General features: G+C 58.3%; 1 protein-coding gene across 1 annotated transcript in view; it reads right to left on the reverse strand.

Annotated features, from left to right (window-relative positions):
• ACOT7 (acyl-CoA thioesterase 7) overlaps nucleotides 1-16,144 on the reverse strand; it is a gene marked incomplete at its 5' end in the record, with an annotated part of 69,016 nt that overhangs the window by 35,003 nt on the left and 17,869 nt on the right. Inside the window, 2 exons of the mRNA XM_084241512.1 lie at nucleotides 3,707-3,863; nucleotides 7,530-7,647. Of these exons, the coding sequence (XP_084097638.1) occupies nucleotides 3,707-3,863; nucleotides 7,530-7,647 (275 nt within the window). The remainder of the gene's footprint in view (nucleotides 1-3,706; nucleotides 3,864-7,529; nucleotides 7,648-16,144) is intronic.

Below are 16,144 nucleotides of genomic sequence, written 5' to 3' on the forward strand. Positions count from 1 at the left end.
ACAGGCCAGTGGCACATGGATGCAGGCTGGGGCCACATGAAGGCAATCCCGGGGAGGCCCAGGAAGAGCCCAGAGCAGGCTATGCAGGCAGCCCTCAGGGCCCAGAGGCTGCACAGGGCTCCTGCCTTCAAGGTGGAGGCCTCACAACCAGGCACTTGGATTTGCTGCTGGCCGACTCAGAGTGCCAGCCTTGAAGCTTCCAAGTGCTTCTGAGGTGGGCTGCAGGCTGCCGCTCTGGGCTTAGTGTCAGAGAACAGAACCTCCCTGGGCTCTGGGCCTGGCTGCAGGCAAGAGGCCTGTCTGGGCTGAGAGCAGAGGCCAAAAGAGCCTGGCCATCTCTTGGTCCGCATCCCGCACCGTACAGGGGAGCCCAGAGGGGCCATCAAAGCCATTCTGAGCATAGAGCCAGGCTCCTATACTGCCACCTGGGAGTTTCTGGGAAGTCTCCTCAAGGACACCTTTAAAAAGTAGCTTCTGGGGCCTCCCCGGTGGTGCAGCGGTTGAGCGCTGGGTTGCGAAGCTGCCCGTAGCCTCTGCAGCGCCAGTTCGATCCCCGGGCACTGGGCGAGGGACCCACATGGCGCGCAGACCTCTCCTGCTGCCCGCTGCTCCCCTCAGCAGTGTTTTTCATCAGTCTGTCTGTTCTGTTCCCCACTCTGGTTCTGGTGAATCCTCTCACCCTCCCGCGCCTCTGACTGTACCCAGTGATTATATAAATAAATAAATAAATCTTTAAAAATAAAAAAAATAAAAATAAAAAGTAGCTTCTTCAGGGCCTCCCTGGTGGTGCAGGCTGTTGAGCGCAGCGCTGTGAAGCTATCCGCAGCCTCTGCAGCGTGGGTTCGATCCCAACCGTGGAGCAACCCACATGGCGCAGCAGACCTCTCCTGTCTCCCCGCTGCTCCCCTCAAGAGTGTATTTCAGTGGATCTGCCTGTTCTGTCCCCTGCTCCGTCTCTGGCGAATCCTCTCACCCTCCTGCACATCTGGTCTGTACCCCAGTTCTTGTATGCATGAATAAATAAAAAAAAAAATGTAGCTTCTTCAAGAGGATAATTCCACATACAGGGAGAGTCAGGTTGGGGGAAACAGAGGGAATGGGGGGAGAGGGGCAGCCAGTACCCTCTCCAATCCCTCTGACCTTCCTTCCCAGACCAGCACCAGGGGTCAGTTAAGAAGAGGGGTAGCCACGCGGCCAGACCATACCCCTCAGGACAATGGCTTCCTGGGCTGGGCAACCACAGGCATACCGCGTGGAAATGTTTTCACAGCTCTTTAACTGAGTGTGAATTTGACAACCTGGTTTTGGGAATAAAGATTTCCGGTTTAGGGCCTCCCTGATGGCGCAAGGGGTTAAGACACAATCTATGAAGCTGTTCGCAGCCTCTGCAGCACGAGTTCCATCCCCGGCCAGCCAGGGAGCTACCCACATGGCGCAGCAGACCTCTCCTGCCTCGCCCGCTGCTCCCCTCAGCAGCATATTTCAGTCAGTCTGCCTGTTCTGCTCCCCACTCTATCTTTGGTGATCCTCTCACCCCCACATCTCTGGCCTGTACCCCAGCTCTTTTATGCATAATAAATAAATCTTTAAAAAAAAAAAAAAAGATTTCCGGTTTGCCTCGGCCCGAGCAGCCTGACAAGCTGGTTGCCAAGGCAACAAGCAGCCCTCCTCGGGCCCCAAATGGGCCCCGTGGAGAAAACCAGGCAAAACATGCTAATTGTACTTTCTCCATCACTTAATAAAACCATCAAAAGACAGCTGTGGCGTTAAAAACCTCGATTTTAAAATCCTAAGGCTCCCCGCTATTTTCTAGAGCAATTCTCAGCAATCACGGCCCAGTTAGCTTAATATTTTGACAGCTGCCAGAGGAGCGGCGCCTGGAAGACAAAGGTTTGCTGCTTGTCTGCCTGGTGGGTGCGCTCAGAGGGGGATGCACCCAACGGGGGGACCCTGCCTCTGGGGTGCAGGAACACAGACGTCACACAGCCTGTTGGGGTCGGGACCCCATGTGTTGTCTGGCTCTGTCCCCCCTGGGCTGGGCACTGGAGGTGCCGCAGAAGACAAGGCGGCCACAGCCCCGCCCGCAGGGGCTGCACGCGCGCGTGGACACATGGCAGAAAAGGACACATCAAGACCTCGGGTCTCAGGGTGGGTCCCAGGATAATAGACACCGCGTGATCCAAAGGTGGGTAGACCCGGGGGACAATGGGAAGCTTAGTGCCCAGCGTGGGGTGACAGGCCCTGCAGGCAAGAGTAAGAAAGGGGCACCAGCCCCACAGTGGGCCCTGGGCAAGATGACCGCAGCCCTCAGGTTCCAAGTCTCCTGTCCCCACCTGGGGAAGGGGGGAACACTGAGGTCGGGGCCTGCCCCTCTGCCTCCTGCATCTGTGCACTGGGCAGCGGTGACTGCCAGCCCTCGGCGCAACGGCCCTTATGCACACAGCCCAGGGCGTGGCGCTCACCTCCCTCGGAGAACGTCCTCCACCTCCCACGTGGCTCTAGACTCAGCCCTGCCTGGGGGTATCCACAGCTGCCCAAGAGCGGGCGAGGTCAGAGGACGTGGTTCCAGACCAAACCCCATCAGCTTCCCACCTCGCGGCAGGTGCCAAGTCCCCCTGATGGCCTCGGTTCATCCATCCACTCATTCATTCATTCATTCACTTGCAATTCTCAAGAGCCCAGGGGAGCTGCCATCTGTCCCTGGCAGCTTTTTGACCAGGCGGGGCTCCCAGCCTCGACACCACACGCCAGGGCGGGCCAGCTCCGTGGGGGCCTACCCAGCACCTGGGTGTGCAGAGCATCCCCAGTCAGCGCCCATCCCCAGTCAGCACCCACCAAGCCAGCCACCCCACCCCAACTGTGAAGCCAGCACGGGATGCAACTGAGGCCCCGGGTGCCCACGTGGCACAGTGCAGGGAGCGACACCGAGGGCCCGCGCCTCGCGCAGCCCCACTGCAAAGCGCCAGGCCCTCTGTTCAGGGTATCCTGCTCAGGCTGCAGCTTCTGCCACGCCAGAAAGGGGGCTTGAAGGAAGGTCTCTCCTCCCCATCTTTGCAGGCACTGACTCCCCAACACACGACCCTCAGATGAGAAGACATGGCCACTGGGGCCGCTGGGACCAGTGAGCAAGACGTGCGAGGCAGAGGGCACAGTGCACCCCCACACAGCCGGGAGGAAGGGGCCCAAACCCCGGGGTGGAGGGAGCCACGACGGGGCCCTGCCCTGGGCCTCTTCCCAGCCTGCAGAGGTCCCCAGAAGCTTCCAGATGGGTAGCTGTGCTTCTGGTTCAGGGGGTGGGGGAGCCCCTACAGAGCCCTGGCCCCCGCGAGTACCTCTGTGGAGGAAGGGGCAGCAGGAATCCTCCCTTCAGCACAGGGTGGACTCCCCTGCGCGGCCTGGGATGGGCACAAGGCACCGGCCTCCTCGGCACAGCCTGGTTATAAAAAGCAGCAGTGGCCGCCAGCCACACTCCCTGCAGCGCCCAGTGGGAGGATGAAAGGGGTTTCCATGGTTACCACTTGGGGAAGGGAATATTCAGATCAACCAGAGTCAAAGGTTTGCCCCCTGGCTTGGCCGGAGCCTGGTCCCAGCCAGGAGGCCCAGGAGAAGGCCTGGGGGCCGGGCAGGCAGCCCCACCTGGCTGGGAAGGACGGGGCGGGAGCCACAGCAGAGGGCCCCAGCCCGCCCAGGGTCAGCAGGCGCTTACCTGTGAGGATGTTCTCCGACATCACGTTGACCTGGACCTCCACGGAGTGCTTGGAGGTGTAGGTGATCTCGGCACTGACGTGCGCCACCTCGCCGATGCACATGGGCGACAGGAAGTCGGTGCGCTCCACCCGGGCCAGGGCGGCCACGCAGCGCTCCTGCAGAGACCGGGCGCGGGCAGCGGTGGATTTGTCAGTCTGCCTGTTCCGCTCCCCACTCTGTCTCTGGTGAATCCTCTCACCCCCCCCACCCCTGGCCTGTACCCCAGTTCTTGTGTGCATAAATAAATAAATCTTAAAAAAAAAACCCTTCATTTAAATAAATAAAAAAAAAGGTGAAAAGAGACTTAAGGGCTCATTGTGGAAACCATGGGAAATGCAGAAAAGTAGCCAGAAGGGAACCCCCCCACCAAGGTGGTTTCTGCGTTGAAATCATCTAGGTGGCCCCGGAGCAGGACCCCCAGAGTAGCCCCCCCCGCCCCCCCCCCCCGCGCCCCCGCCAGAGCAAGGCCCCCAGGGCAGGACCCTGACTGCCTCATTTCCTGGCTTGGTGGGTTTAGTCTCAGGTGTGCAAAGGCCAAATATACGTGCTCGCCGGCCGTCTTCACGCAACGGGAGGGGAAATCACCTGCCGGGGTGACGCGCTTTTTACCATCACCGTTCTCTTTTATTTACATTTTATTTCTCCTCCCAATACACAAGCCATCTGATGCCTCAGGGTTCAAAGGAACAAAGGGGCGTGGGCACCAAGCCAGACTCTGCTCAGACCCGGGCCGCCCAGCCTGGGGGGGGGGGTCCCCTCGGAATCTGGGGTCCTGAGCATTTTCAAGATTCCATTTTGTGAGACTCCCTTGCAACATCACTTCTAAAGGCTGCACAGAATGGGGGATCCGCCTGCTGTTACAGATGTGGGTCCACCCCAGCATCTATAAGCACTCCTGTGATGGGCACTCTTCCACCGGCCAGGGGCCCCTTCCCAGGCTGGAGGGACAGATGCTCCGACCTCTGTCCCCACAGACCTCCTCCGGACTGGCCAGGACAACAGCCTCAGGGCACAGCCCGGGATGGCCCATCTTCTGCGCTAGTGCGGGGTTCTAGGGCTGGGGCTGCGGGTCTCCACCGCCAAATGGGGCCCTTTACAGGACCAGCCATTTTTCCTAGGATGCTGGTCAGCGGGGCTGGGGATCTCCCTGGCAGCTGGTGGGAGGGGCCGGGGCAGGGGGACAGGATGCACCTCTGAGAGGTCACTCTGGGACCCACTGTCCTGGTGAGGCCTCCCTGCACCCCTGGTGCAAGGGTCGCCGGGCTCGCGAGCTTGGGGGGTGGCTCAGCTGGCGCCCTGGGGTAGCTGTGCTCCCCACCCCGCCTGCGCGCAGCCCCCGGGGAGCCAGACGCGTGCGGACTCGCCCGGCACGCAGGAAGCCCACGGCCCAGCCCCGCGCCACAGAACCCGCCTCTCTGGAAGGACATGAGAGGGACCACCCTTCCCGGGGGAACCCCAGGCTCCCCAGGCGGAGGTTCTGTGACAGTCTCTGCCCCAGAGGCGAGTCTCAGCAAAGCAGGAGACGAGGGTTAGGCGCTTCAGGGCTTGGGACAAGCACGGCCGTGCTCTCCCGCCATGAGCTCGCCGAGACCCGTGCCCCCGCACACGCACGCATGCACACCCACCACCCATGCACACCCCCCTCCACACACCCCGAAAGCTACAGACACAGGCCCGCCCCAGCTGGATGCGCGCGGCTGCAGCGCCACCCCCTGGCAGGGAGCGGGAAGGCGCGAGGGAGCGGAGCCGGCCCTGGGCCTCCCCCCGCAGAGCCGGCGAGACCCGGAACAGACTCTCACCCGGCAGCCCTGAGAGTCCTCGAACCAGGAGTGGATGGAGAGGCCCACACACGGCACATGAACACTTGGGTGGTTTTTCTGCACGTTAAAAGGGCAGGTCTACTAGGAAAAGGAGGCGGCAAAGCGGCCCCTGAAGCCACGGCAGCCGGTCTGGGCCTCTTTAACGGAGATCCGCTGGCTTCTCGCTTGTCTGCACTGCTGAGCTATGGATGGGCCTGAGCATCCCACACAAAGGGAAGGACCTTGAGGCACCGATGGAGCCGGGCACTGCGCTGGGTGCTGGGCAGCGGGGCATCTAGGTGTCGGGCGCGAGCAGCACAATGTGGGGGGGGGGGACAGCTTTAGGTGAGGGGCAGGAGGGCCTGTGCGCTGAGAGCTGCATGGCGAGGCTGGGGTGAGGGAGGGAGTCAGGGCTACCCTGAGGGAATCGGACGCTGCAGCAGCTGCGGATGACGAGCAGCCCAGGCGACACAAATGCAGGCTCCCCATTCCGGGGATCTACACCCCTACCCCTGAAGTCTGACCCTAACCAGAACCAGGTCCTCGTCCTTCCCAGGGCTCTGCTGAGCTACCAGGCCACTGGGCTCCCACAGTCCCTGCCCTCAAGAACTCATACCAAGGTGAGGGAGCCCCCAAAGACAGACAAGCAGAGCGCAGTGCCATGGAGGGCAAAAGTCGGGCACAAGGGAGCTGGTCACCAGGGGAGGGGGATTGGAGTGTGTATGCACAGGCTGGAGGGATGGGGGAGCCGCTGGATATCTGGAGGAAGGCAGCTCCTTCCCCGAGGGGCGAGCAGCGTGGCGGCACATCCAGGGGCCCTCGAGGGCTGATCAAAGCTGGACGTGGGGCAACCTGGCATTCAGGTGGTGCTAGACAGGAGACCCCACCGGCCTCGGGCCACACTGTGGTACTGAGAGCGCAGACTGGCTAGACCACAAGGAGGGCGGCTGGGGGGGCCCTGGCCACACCCCTCCCGGGTCAGCATCCAGCCAGCTGGAGCTGTCTGGGCTCACAACACCCATCCCGAGCCTGCAAGTTCCAGCTCACTCTCCTGGGACCGCAGCCCGAGGCACCTCTGAGCCAGCACAGCCAAGCCACCGCCCTCGCCACTGTGGGCACCCAGGGGACAGGCTTGCGAAGCATCGGTCAGGGGCAGGGTTTACTCCCAGACCAACCACCTGCACCTGCCCCCCAGTGGGGCCTCAGACAAGTATGAAACCGTCTCTGTGCCTCAGTTTCCCCCGTGTGCGATGGGATCATAAAATAACCCCTACCTCTTGGGGGAGTCATGAGGATCACATGAGTCAAAGAATTTGAGATCTGCAGAGAGCTTCTAAGGGGGCGTCACACATGGCATCATCACCCCAGTGGCCTCCCGCGTCTCCTCCCCCACCCAGCCCTGGGCCATCCCCTCAGACGTCCAGCCTCACCTCCAGACCCACTTCACCAGGGGGGCCTCTCTCCAGGGACCCCAGCCCAGCCCTCAGGCTCAGGCCAGTCCACCCAGCACCACCAGAGGGCGCTCTCTGACCGGGGCTGGGTTGGGTTACCCCAGACTTCAGGGAACAAATCCAAACTCCCAGAGAGGCTGAGAGCCCCTGCTTTCTTCACAAGGTGCGCCCAGCCCAACAGCCTCCCTTGCTCCTCTGAGCCAAGCCCCCACAATGCCCCCGGGCTGGGCTCACCCTAAGCAGCCCCCACGTTGTCTCAGGAGGAAAGGGCACCGCTGGTGGCTGGCCCACTGCAACCGAGGCCGGGGCTTTCTGGGGGACATGCCTGTGCTGGCGCAGGCGGCCGGACAGACCCTCCCTCCCCAGCACCTGGCCCGTCTCTCGTCTCTCGGTGGCAGGCACGGAGCCCGCCCTCGGCCACCTGGGGGGTGCATGCAGGCAGCAGAGGGGCCCACCCCTCCTCACAGAGCCCACACCAAGCACTCCTCCACCCTGGGCTGCCCCTCAGGTCGGGAGGGCCCCCGACACTCACCCCGTTCTGACTGTTACAGTGCCGGGTGCTGATGATGGCACCCGCCTCCTCGATCATCTTCAGGATGGTGCCCCCATGGACGTTGCCGGCCACGTTGGCATCGTCGGGCCGCATGATCCTAGGTGGGGAGAGAAGCAGCAGGGTGAATCCCGGAGACAGTGTCACTCATGGGACAGCGGGAGAAGGGCTCCCTCCAAAGGGCTCAGGGCCCCAGAGTCAAAGAAAGACTTTCTGGATCAGTGGGGAGGGCAGGGCGCTTATATAACAGACCAGAGAAGGGGCTGCAGGATCCTGTTTCCACGGGAGAGAGGAGGGCTGAGAGGGGGAGCTGCAGGCACCCAGCCCGCCCCAAGAGGCTCCCCCCACGTCCCTGTGCTGAGAAGGGGCGACTGCAGGGCTACTCAGCAAAGGCCACACACATGGCAGCAAGGCAGCAGAATAGCTGTTGGGGCTCCGCACCCACCACTGACCAGCAGAGCGAGCTGACCCCAGCGAGGACAGACAAGCAGCCCCCGAGTGCTGGTCGTGAGCAGCCTGGCCATTCCAAGAACTGGAAACATGTCCCCCACTCCCCAGGGGGCCAGCTTCCAGACCTCCATCCTGGTGAACACCTACTCCCAGGCCCCAGGGTGCTGAGGTCCTCAAGGCACCCCAGGGGCCTGTTTCCTGCAATAGACAATGGGCAGCTCTCCAAGGTCAAGGAGAACTAAAATGCCATGCTGTTTCCAAGAGGAAAAACCACATCTGTGCATGGGCAGCCGGCTTGCGGCAGTTCCATGAGACCTCTGGAGCCCCCCAAGCCAGCCTGGAACTCCCCATGGGCAGCCCCCCAGAGCTGGGCACCTCCCTAGCCAACCATCTGGCTGATGAAATCTGCCTTCACTGGCCTCAGGCCCTGAGATAGGTGCCAGGCACCCACCGAGGCTCTGCCCACTTCACCCGGACCACGGAGCCACACCATGTTCCTGTCGGCATCTCCCAACAGCCGGTCAGACCCAGAGATCAGTCCTGCCCCGGCCCTCCCAGCCGGAGACCTGGGCATGCAGCCCATGTCCTCAAGCCCTCTACCCTGGGTCCACTCAACAGCATCCCAACCCCCCCGCGTTTGCTGGAGAAGGAAGATGACGCGCCTCAAATAAGGCACAGCTGCCTTCCCTCAGCACTCCCCAGTCCCCAGCCATCTCGTCATCCCTCTTCCCAAAGTGTCTGGTCAACCTGGGGTGGGGGGAGCTCGTGAAAGTGTCAATTTCTCTGCAAGCAAGCACCAGCATTCCAGGGCGACTAACAGCAGCAGTCTGTACCTGTTTGCACATCCCCAACCATCACACCTTTATCCCAGGGGAGATTCAACCACAGTACCAGGGCCCACTGGGCCCCTCCCCCACTCTCAGCTCTCACCGCAGCATCACTGGCTCAGGGACAACAGTCACGGCACCCTGGGCAGAGGCCAGAACCCCAGAACCCCGGGGAGGAGTCCCCTTGGCTTCGCAAATGAGCATTTTTGTGGCACAGCAGTTGAGTGCTGGGTTGCAAAGCTGCCCGCAGCCTCTAAAGCGCCAGTTCGATCCCCGGCCGCCAGGCGAGGGTCCCACATGGTGCTCAGACCTCTCCTGCCACACCTGCTGCTCCCCTCAGCAGTGTCCTTCGGTCCTTCTGCCTGCTCTGCTCCCCACTGGCTCTGGTGAGTTCTCTCACCCTCCCGCGCTTCTGACTGTACCCAGTGCTTGTATAAATAAATAAATAAATCTTTAAATAAAAAAAATAAAACTAACTACCTGTGAATCAACTAGAAACAGATTCAAATGCATTCGAGACAAAAACCATCCAACTCCTAGGAGAAAACTTAGGCGATCAGCTCCTTGACACCAGGCTTGGCGATGAGTTTTTGGATTTGACATGAGAGGCAAAGGCAACAGAAGCAAATATAAACAGAACTACAGTTCTGCAAAGGAAACCATCAGCAAAACAAAAGGGGATGGTTCTCCCAACCTAGGGATGGGAGAAAATATTTGCCAGTCATAGATCTCATGAGGGGCTAATATCCAAAATCTTGAAGAACTTACATAACTCAACAGCAGAAAAAGAAAAAGGGCAGAGAAAACACATTTTTTCCAAAGATGTGCAGATGGTCAGCAGGTGCGTGGAAAGAGGCTCAGCGTCACTGACCATCATAGGAATGCAAATCAAAACCAGAATGAGGTCACCGCATGCCTGTCAGGGCGGCCACTTCCAGAAAAGACGAGAAGCAACAAGTGCTGGCGAGGCCATGGTGGAAAGGGAAGCCTGGTGCACGTTGGTGGGGACGTGAGCCGGAGGTGCCATTCTGGGAAACAGTATGACTGTTTCAAAAAATTAAAAATTGAGCTACTAGCTTGGCGCGGGCCATGCTACCCATGCTGTCTGACAAGGTCCGGGCATGGGGAAAATTTCTGAAAAGTCAGAAAACTCCATAGCTGGCTCCTGCTGCTTCCTTTCATTTGTTTGTGCCAGTTATTGAAACCATGGAAATTTTCTATAAGCTTTAGAATAACACAATGACTGTTGGCATCAATGCCAGTTTCGGGAATGCGCACCTCAGGAGTTGGAGAAATGTCCCTTCCAGCATGACTGATAATGAAATGGTTTCCAGTAATTCTCCATGTCCTCCAATTTGTAATGCGGTTACCACGAGTAGCACTGAGTTCTCAAACAGACCACACTTGACAGAACGGACGGAACTGAGCCTGGCAAAAGTCCCCACTAGAGAAGGCCCTGAAGCACCCCGGGAGGCGAAATGGTCTGGGAGAAATAACATACATGTTTGTTCCCACGGCCCCGGGACACTTTGGTTCCATATAGAAAATAGGAAGCCGCCCTCGATTTGACAATGCCTGCTGAGCTTTGTTTTAGTTACCGAGCTTGACTGCATAAATCATGGTACAGCACCTGCTTCTATTCTCTGAATAATACACATCACCTAAGAAAATATGTAACCGAGTTAATGTAACCAAGTGACCAGGTTAATCATAGACTAGGAAAAACAGAGAAAGGATGGTGCACTGTTAATGATCATTAATAATATCCGAAACAATGTAAAAGTAAAATCAATCATGATCGCATGATGTAATGATCTAACAACAATTTCTGATGTTATAAATAAAGCTGAGGCTATCAGTGGGAGAGGTCTGCACCCCGATCAAGTGTCGGTGTCTCCTCACTACCTCATCTACCTCGTCCCCCCTCCACTTCGCCTGCGCATCTCATCTCATCCTTAGAGAAACCCAGCCCCTATCGGAGCTAGGACCCCGGCACTAGCTGAGTCCACAATTCCACTTCCGGGTATTTGTCCAAAGGAAACAAAAACACTAATTTGAAAAGACATCTCCACCCCCATGTCCATTACAGCATTCTTTACAGCAGGGAAGACTTGAAAGCAACCTAAGTATCCATCAAAAGATGAATGGGCGGGGCCTCCCTGGGGGTGCAGGGGTTAAGTCTCAGCACTATGAAGCTATCCGCAGCCACTGCAGCACGAGTTCAATCCGGCCAGGGAGTGCCCACAGGGCGCAGCAGACCTCTCCTGTCTCCCCGCTGCTCCCCTCAGCAGTGGATTTCAATAGATCTGCCTATTCGTCTCCCCACTCTGTCTCTGGGGAATCCTCTCACCCCCCACACCTTTGGCCTGCACCCCCAGTTCTTCTATGCATAAATAAATAAATCTTAAAAAAAAAGATGACTGGACAAAGAGGGTGATGTGAAAACCATGTATAAACAGCTACACTGGAATATTATGCAGGCACAAAAAAGGTCCTCAGGCAGCACTTGCAACTGCAACCACGTGGCTAGCCCTTGAGAGAATTATGTTGCGGGAATGAAGTCAGAGAGAGAAAGACAAATACTGTATGATTCCATTTTTATGAGGAATCTATACACAGGAATCATAGATGCGGAAAGCAGATTTGGAAGGTGTCAGGGGAGGGGCCGAGGAGTAGGTGAAATGTATGGTGGTGAACAAAAAGTACAAACCTGCAGTTATAAAATATGTGAGTGAGGGGGATGTAAAGCAGAGCGTGGTGGCCACAGCTCATGCTAGCATATTGTATACTTCAAACTTAAAAAAATCTTTAAAAGTCTCATCACAAGAAAAATAATTGTAACTATGTGAGGTGACAGATTTTTTTTTTTTAAAGATTTATTTATTTTTATACAAGAGCTGGGGTGTAGGCCTGAGGTGGGAGTTGAGAGGATTCACCAGAGACAGAGCGGGGAGCAGAACAGGCAGAAGGACTGAAGGCACTGCTGAGGGGAGCAGCGGGCAGGACAGGAGAGGTCTGCCGCACCATGTGGGAATCTCCCTGGCCGGCCGGGGATCAAACCCACGCTGTAGAGGTTGCGGACAGTTTCACAGCGCTGCGCTCAACCCGCTGGGCCACCAGGGAGGCCCGAGGTGACAGATATTAACTGGACATATTGGGATCATTTCCCAATGCATATACAAATCAAATCATGCTGCACACCTAAAACTCATACAATAAAACTAAATGTCAATTACATCTTGATTACACTGTTAAGTAAAATCATTTAATTTTTTTAAAGTATTTGAGTTTTTAAAATTCAAGCTTAGGGCTTCCCTGGTGGGGCAAGAGGTTAGACACAACCTATGAAGCTGTCCGCAGCCACTGCAGCGCGAGTTCAATCCCCGGCCAGGGAGCTACCCACATGGCACAGCAGACCTCTCCTGTCTCCCCGCTGCTCCCCTCAGCAGCGTGTTTCAGTCAGTCTGCCTGTTCTGCTCCCCGCTCTCTCTGGCGAATCCTCTCACCCCCTGAACCTCCAGCCTGTACCCCAGTTCTTGCATGCATAAATAAATAAATCTTTAAAAAAAAAAAAAAAAAAAGAGGAGCAAATGGTCCATCTCAGCAGTTGGCCGGTCCTCTTGGGCACAGCTGCTGTTCAAGGGCCCAGCTGGGACTGAGGCAGGACTGGGGAAGTGGAGGCCCTGGGTTCTAGGCTTTCTTAGGCGCCCCTAGACCTGCCCCTGGGTGAGCCTCTCCACCCAGCAGAGCTATGCAGGCCAGGGGCCCACAGGGTGTGCTGGGAGGGCAGGACAGGAGCAGCCAGGAGGGGTGGGGCAGGAGGAAGTGCGGCTTCCGGCTTCCGGAGGGCCAGAGGCAGCCACCGATAAGGGATGGGATGAGGAAGCAGGAAGCCCTTGGAGATAAGAGAGCAGGCACCAAACAGCACTGAGCTGGAGGCAGAGCCAGAGCCTGAGGCAACCCTCAGCAAGTTTGTGGAAATGCAGGAAGCCAAGACCCCAGCCCATTAACCCCCAAGCGCCCCCCTTCAGGAGACCTCACCTTGAATTATTTCCTCGCCCTCATCTATCACCAGCTGCACTCAGTATCTGTCCTCCTGCCCCACACCCCCTTCTTCCTTCATACACCCCAGTTGCCCGCACACCCAGCCCAGGCCCCCAGGTCAGGCCCTTCCTCCTCAAGGCCCTGCCCCAGGGTGAGGGCAGGGGGGGACGAGCACTCGGCCCCATTCCAGCTTCAGGCCCCCACCCCGTCTCCACTGAAGGTGCTTCCCTGCCTCTTTACTACCTAAAAGGAAGAAAAGCAAGCCCGGAGGGTAAGCATCACCGTGACCACAGGGTGGCCGGGAATGGCCCCTCAAGGCTGACCTGGTCCAGTGGGAATTTGAGTCCAGGCTGTCAAGGCTTCTGCATTCCCACGGAGGGGGAGGGGGAGTCTGGAGGGCCAGAGTTTAATGTGGAATCTCTGGATGTCTGAACAGGTAGCAGACCAGGCGGGCAGGCAGGTGGAGCCCTGGCCTGGGGGCAGGGCAGTTTGCAATCCATTCTCTCTCCCCAGATGGGTCCGACCCCCAAGCCCACTATACTCCTCCCTGCTCCAGAACTTCAGGGAATGGTGGAAGGTCCTGGGGGTCCTTCTGACACCCCCAATCACCCAGCAGTGCTGCCGTCCCTCGCCAGGCCACACCCGGGGTCTCTGCCCTGGCCTCCACGGCCCTGACTCGAGGCAGGTCGCCCTCCCAACACAGCCCCTCATCCCAGACCACAGGCTGGGCAGGCCAGAGCCGGGGCCCAGGCCCGGTGGAGGTGGCGAGAGTGCCCCACCCTGTCCTGTGGAGCTGGCACCACAACAAGGGCCCTGAAGAGGCCTAGCAAACACAGTCACACCCTCTTTCCCAGAAGGGCAGCCCCTGCTGGGAATGCCAGGAAAACCCCCAGAGGAAGTGGCACCTGGGCAGAGGCCAGAAGGGGCAGGGCCGAGCCAGGCGACAGACAGGACTTGCAACTCAGGGCAAGTCCCCAGGACCAGAGCCTGGGAGCCCCGGGACAGAAAGCAACCCACTCAGGGGGCGGCGGAGGCAGGGACAAGCGGGCAAGGCTGGGGCCAGGCGCCCGTCTCACCCTGCCCTCTCGCCCGCGCAGCAGGTCCCACTGAGGTTTCTAGATGCGACTCAAGTGCATTCAAAGTCACTCGGTGCAGAGCTGTGGGTGATGCTAAATGTCACCAACAAAGGACCATTAGACCAGTCAGGCCCAGAGCGGGAAGGTTTGCTGAGATGCGGAGGAGGGGAAAACCAAGCACAGAACTCGGGGACCAGGGGGGCCGCCCTGCAGAGCCAGCAGAGACCAACCCGGCAGGGAGGCACAGGAAAGTGGAAGCTTCTGCAAGTGGAAGGGATCCTGGAGGAAAAGTGAGCGCTCTCCCTGCCTCCTCTGAAAGGGAACTGCTAAGCAACTGAAATCCTTCCTGTTTCCTGCTAAGAGTCCCAGGTCTGGTGCAGTAAATAATGCAAAGTAAATGTAAACAAGTTTAGCCTCTCTAAAGCCTATCTAGATGAGATTACCTAAACGAGGTTACTTTTAAAATATATATATATATATATATATATTTAAACAAGCACTGGGTACAGTCAGGGAGGGTGAGAGAATTCACCAGAGCCAGAGCAGGGAGCAGAGCAGAGAGAAGGACCGAAGGACACTGCTGAGAGCAGGGGGGCGGCAGGAGAGGTCTGCGTGCCATGTGGGACCCTCGCAGGTGGCCGGGGATCGAACCGGTGCTGCAGAGGCTGCGGGCAGCTTCGCAGCCCAGCGCTCAACCGCTGCGCCACCGGGGAGGCCCACGAGGTTACATTTTAAGAAGGCCAGACAGCCGCCTGGCTGATCTCCCAGGGAATCCTTGAATACCTGTCTTTTGTCACAAAGTTTTGTGCCTGCTGACCGATGTTATCAATGTAAGAGGGTTATGTATGTATAAAAGAAACCCTTTGTCCCTAGACTGGTGCTCAGACCTTACAGGGCTCTCCAGGCCTGAGACCTCATGCATGAGTAATAAAGCTTCTCCTGACCTCACCATTCCTGAAGTACTGCTTGTTCTTCCTGCCTGGGCAAAAGGCTAGAATTATTTCTGCCACACCTCCACTCTAAACCAGGTCACCTGTTCAAATAGATCGCTGGTCTTATTATTTCCTCAAAGCACAAGCCACACACACAGCCTCAGCCAGGCCTTCCTTGATCTGGGCCTCAGGGTCCCCAGCCCTGGCCTGGCCAGCGCTCAGCCCCAGGCTGGCCCTGCAGCATCAGCTCCTGGGGACGCAGCTCTCTGCCGCTCTTCTAGGTTGCGCTGTGTCCCTGCAAAGAGATGCACAGGCCTAACCCAGACAGGGACTGCAGCCTTATTTGGAAAGCAAGTCTTTGCAGAGGTCCTGGAGTTAAGATGCGGTCACTGGGATGCAAGAAGAGGGACATCAGGACACACACAGAAGGTCCCAGGGCAAAGGAGCAGGTCTAAGTTGAGCAACACAGGGAGTGCCTGCAGCCATCAAAAATTGAGAAGGCAGGAAGGTCCCGCTGGAAAGCGCCTGAGGGTGCTCGGGCCTGCCCACGCCTACATTTTAGCCTCGGCCTCCAGACTATGAGCGTATACATCACGTTGTTCAAGCCAGCTGGTCTGTGGTCCTGCGGCGCTCCAGGCTGAGCCCTCCGGCCCCTGCCGAGGAGGACCTTGCTCCACCTGCAGAGGCTGGCAGTGCTTGGCGCAGGTCAACCCCCAAGGCCCTGGCTTGGCTTCTGCTCCCCAGCCCATGCTCGGCCTCGGGGGCAGCTCCACAGGGGCCTGACCCCTGCCCACCACTCTAGCAGAGCCCCAGTTCAGGGCCAGCATCTCCGATCCAAACACAAAAATGTCAGTGCTAAAATTAAACTCCCCCCGAGTTCCATGGTAACGGGAGGGGCAGGAGCCGGTTTCCTGTCTCCAGGAGTGAAAGCTAAAGTAACTGGGACTGCCCGGACGGCCGAATCCGTGACAGACGGTCCTCTCGGGGTCTCCAGCTGCCGCAAACACAGGCAGGGCCGCTGGGTCAGCTGCTGGGGCACCTCACAGAATGTGCTGGAAGTTCCCTGGGCCTGCTGCTCCTGAAGTAGGCCCAGACCAGAGAGCCGACCACAGGGTCACAGGTGGGACAGGGGCCATGGACAGACCACCCTCGGGCCCGGGACAAGCTGCCAACGGGCCCTGGATGCGGCCATATAGGAGCCGCGGCTGGGAGGAGAGCGGGATGGGGGGTGGGGCGTGCGCCCCTGCAGTCAGGGAAGGAGCAGGCGC

The sequence above is a fragment of the Talpa europaea genome, assembly GCF_964194135.1.
Source record: "Talpa europaea genome assembly, chromosome: 9".
Taxonomy (NCBI): domain Eukaryota; kingdom Metazoa; phylum Chordata; class Mammalia; order Eulipotyphla; family Talpidae; genus Talpa; species Talpa europaea.